Consider the following 4649-nt stretch of genomic DNA (forward strand, 5'->3'; position numbering starts at 1 on the left):
CAGACAGCATGTTTTTCTTAATTTCCTTATGTGAACCATTTCCAATCAAATAACGCATTTGAGTTTCGGGCAGCAGTTCCCTCTGTGCTGTATATGATCTCTTCAACAAAACATTCTCTTTCTTCTTGAACTGTAGAGGTCTGATGTATACTTTTGTTATGTGTCCAGAGGAAGAGCTAAGGTAGTTGGAGGACTTTCCTGTTAAAACTGCAGAGAGAGTTAGATTGGAAGACTTATTCTGTTATAGCTGCTTAAAGTGTTTTTTTTTTTGTTTGTTTGTTTGTTTTGTTTTTCTAGCAGCAATCATAATGCTTTACTGCTTACTTATTTTATTTTCAGCAATGTTGGGTAAGTGGCTGATTACTTTTCTTGCATCTCTGGTGTGCTTATTTAATTGAGATTTAAGGTTTTACTTTTTTTACATTTACATTAACATTTTTGTCATTTGGCAGATGCTTTTAATCCAAACCAAAGTGCATAGGTTCTACCACAAGTCAAAGCATCACATCCAGAACTAGGAAAATGAACTTGTCAATATTAAAACGGAACTGAACTTTAATTGCATCATGTCTGAATGATAACTATTAGGACTGACAGCTGGCTTCTTAAATGTAACATATTATATTTTTTATTTATTATAATTTTGTCACCAGGTGACAGCCTTGGACAGGATGCCATTACATCCACATCTAGAGAAGAGCATCTTCCGTGTGGCAGCAGTGTTATTCTGTCATGCAACTACTCAGCTTTTAATCTGAACAATCTACAATGGTATCACCAGCACCCTGGATCCAAACCAGAATTCCTCATCTATGCTGAGGAAAAGACAGATAAGAGGTGCACTGAAAAACCTGACAAAAAGAATAAGCGTGTTTGCAACTGGAGATCTCCTCTGCTAAAGTTACAGAATCTGCTCTGTACTACTGTGCCCTGCAGCCCACAGTGACAGGAAACCTATGCAGTCTGTACTGATAAAGATCAACACAAGTACCGCTTTTAGACATGTTCATCATTATACTGTATGTGTAAAGATATCTTTCTTTTAGTCATCATATAGCCTTTCTTCCATGTTTATTTTTAAGTTAATTTTAAAAAGTCACCCACTCCTGTCTGCTCTTCCATGTTCTGAGAAAAGGTGTCATATATTCGGCCCTGCTACATTAAATGCACAATGCACCCTACAATGCTTTCGATACCAGCTTCCAATACTGGCTTACTATGCCATTTCTGAAATGTTCCCCCACATTGCACTTTGAGCAGAGGAACAATAAATAAATAGGGAAGAGCAGTGAATGGGATGAAGCAGAGAATGATATATACTGGATGTCTGATGTTCATCGTGCTTTCATTGGATAAATGAGTTAGTGTAATTCTCAAGCCATTATAATGGTTGTATGTAGTATTTTAGTAAGGTCTGACAGAATATCACAGCACTCTGGTGTGCATTTCATGCACCACTATTATGGGAGTGCACAAGCTGGAGAAACACTTCACTATGCTGCAGTGGCTTCAATTATCCACAAGATGTCACTGTTTCATGGTGGAGAGGTTTCCCTCAAAGACCCTGTTTCTCATGCCAAAACACTAAGTGAAACAGCAGAGATGTAAAGAAAACACCATGAATAAAATGGAGTAATACATTTGAAATTGACTTGGCACATAGTTTTGGCAGCACTTTCAGCCCAACATTGTCAGTAAAATATAATATGACCAAATCTGGTCTTAAGAAGGTACAGTATTTTGAGAAATGAAAGAAATTACTTCCATGGCACAGGCATATCCACAATTAAGTTATACATATAAATGCAAGTGGCGTGGAGCTGCTACCTTCTTAGGTGTAAACTTGTAAAATTCACTGAAATGTATTGAATTGAGCAGCTGGCCAAATTTAATTATGACATTTCAGTTTTATATTCGCCTTTTTTTACCTCAGTAGATCAGCTAAAACTTTTTTTGTTTAATTGTAGACCAGACTTCAGGGGAGGGGCTAGTTAGTCAGTCAGTGGAAGGGGTTGACTACACAGTGGGAGACAGAGTGGAAGACTTATTCTGTTCCTGCTGTGCTTAAAGTCAGTGTTTCTTTCGAACAGCAGTCATGATGTTGCCCTGTTTACTGTTGTTATCAACAGTGGTGGGTAAGTGGCATCCTGCAATTCTTTCCTTTTGAGTGTTGTTTCAGTCAAGCTCCAATACAGCTGGACTGATGTTTACTTTAATAAATTGGTGACCAGGCAGACACTCCACAAGGTGTATAATATGTACTATTAATATGGGAGTAGCAATTAGTACCCTAACATAGCAGTAGTGCTTGTTATTACCATCAATGAAATGTATGGTAATAACCTTGAAACCTTGACTTCCTTCTAAATATCATATTCCCAACATTGACTAATTCTGATAAAATAACAGTATTGACTGTACACTCACATATGCAAGTTAGTGATTTTGTAAGTGTGAAGATCTGCATAATCTATCAACGATGACAAAAAACTGAATCTGAATCAGAAATTCATTATTTCTGAATCAATAACAATGGTTGCCTCCTCTGTTTAGAAAATATCCTTAACTTTTAAAGAGGACACATGTATTATAATATAAAAATATATTTTGTTTTGCAGGTGACAGTTAGCAGTATGGAATTACGTCAATAACTAATGCAGCACCCGCTTTGGAGGGCAGCAGTGTCACACTGTCATGCAACTACACTGGCGTTGATACTAGAGACAGTGTACAATGGTATCACCAGTACCCCAGATCCAAACCAGAATTCCTCATCCTCATCTTGAGAAGTAAAGACAGAGAAGATAAAAATGGGTTCACTGTTAAACATGAAAATGCAAAAAGCCTTGTGCATCTGGAGATCTCCTCTGCTGAAGTGACAGACTCTGCACTGTACTACTGTGCCCTGAGGCCCACAGTGACAGGAAACACATGAACTCTATACAAAAACCTGACAACTGTAAAATGTAAGGCAGTTTCTTTGCATGTGTCACATAATTTATGTGTGAATATGTTTCCATAAATATCTGATCTGGGTGAATTTTCTTAACTTAAATTCGAAATACTAAAAAAGTATATATTTCGTATTCTTTACATCTTCATATCTTATTTCAGTACAGTTATAAACAGTTAAGTAGAGGGTGTGCACTTGTGATGCAATGTGGGGTCAGTTGACCCATTAGGTTTTTCAACAAATAATAACAACCAGGTCATTGCAAATATACAGTACTGTGCAAAAGTCTTAGGCACCTGTATAACATTCTGTACAGATAAGATTCTTTCGAAAATAATTCAATGAAAGGTCCTAAATAAACATACTATACATTTCACATTACATTTTAGTAATTTGGCAGAATAGTTAAAAACTGAATCAAATCAATATTTTTTGTGACCACCCTTCGGTGTTAAAACTGCATCAGTTCTCTGAGATAGCCAACGCTGTCCTGCAGTTCTATAAGACAATCAGCAGGGAGGTTGTTCCAAGCATGTTGGAGAACTTGCCACAGTTCTTCTCCAGACTTTGGTTGGCTCCTTGCTTCTGATCTCAGACAGCCTTGATCAAGTTTTTATGTAAAAAGTAGTCAATTTCTTACAGTAATATGTTACATTTTAAATTAAATGATAAAATATCTCTGTAAAATTAAATCTTTTGGAAAATGAATATTTGGAAATCTCAAATGTGTTATTTTAAACTAACACACACAAAAAAAAAAAAAAAATACATACATCTAATAAAGTCTAGGGTGCAAAACGAACTTAATCAAAGGACCAGCATATGTATGTGGCAGTTGTAGTCAACTGTATATGTAACTAAACTAACTCTTCAGAGTCAGAGTCACAGTTCTGTTCCTGGAGTACAAGCAGCAGTTTGACAGGCTAAAAGGCTTTCATGTGTAGTCCAGGGATATGTCTGCTGCTCTAACTATATGTATTCATAATAATCAATTTACAATGACATTACTACAATTATAAGAGAGTGTCGCTTCTGACTACACATTATCACAAGATTTTTTGAGCAAGTTCTATGTATCAATTTATAGTGACAAATAAACATATGTGACAACTTCCCCAAACAGACGTGCTAATGTTGGCTTCATATCTCTGTCATCTTAACATAGGACTGCAGATAAAGTATCAAAAGACACTTATCTCTTCTACTTAGTACAAAAATATGATTCATACCTATAACAGATTTATTATATATTTGTTTACTTTTGAAGGTGACAAACAAGAAAACTGTCATCACCTCAGATTAGTGACTCTTTGTGATCATATGAAGTCACACAGAATGGCTTTTACATTTTTGAGGTAGTGCTTCCAGTGTTGGCTGAATGTGCAGAGTAACAACTTACCCATGTGACAACTTATCACACTCCCTTCTACATGCAAGACTTCCATAGATCTAAAACATACTGCTCCATTAGTTCCTACCTGTTCACATTAATGTTAGTTGAAGCAATAGCTCTCCTGTAGTTCTATGTGCCATAAAGACTGGAAAAATAGATACTGGTTTTTATTTAATTCACAGACTATTTCATCTTGCATGACAGAAAATTGAAAGCCACTAATTAAGTGGCAATTAGTAACGCCAGGATAAGATCAAAAGCACCTGTATCAACATGGATGGTATCCCGACATCCTCTGGTGTA

At 36.2% G+C, this 4649-nt stretch overlaps 1 gene segment (V, D, J or C); it reads left to right on the forward strand.

The window, feature by feature from the left end:
* Nucleotides 1-341: 341 nt before the first annotated feature.
* On the forward strand, nucleotides 342-2935 carry LOC133128890 (T cell receptor alpha variable 9-2-like). The segment is given in 3 exon segments: nucleotides 342-348; nucleotides 654-837; nucleotides 2680-2935. Coding segments are annotated over 3 exon segments (447 nt in total).
* The last annotated feature ends 1714 nt before the right edge of the window (nucleotides 2936-4649 follow it).

The sequence above is a fragment of the Conger conger genome, chromosome 5, assembly GCF_963514075.1.
Source record: "Conger conger chromosome 5, fConCon1.1, whole genome shotgun sequence".
NCBI classification, from domain to species: Eukaryota; Metazoa; Chordata; class Actinopteri; order Anguilliformes; family Congridae; genus Conger; species Conger conger.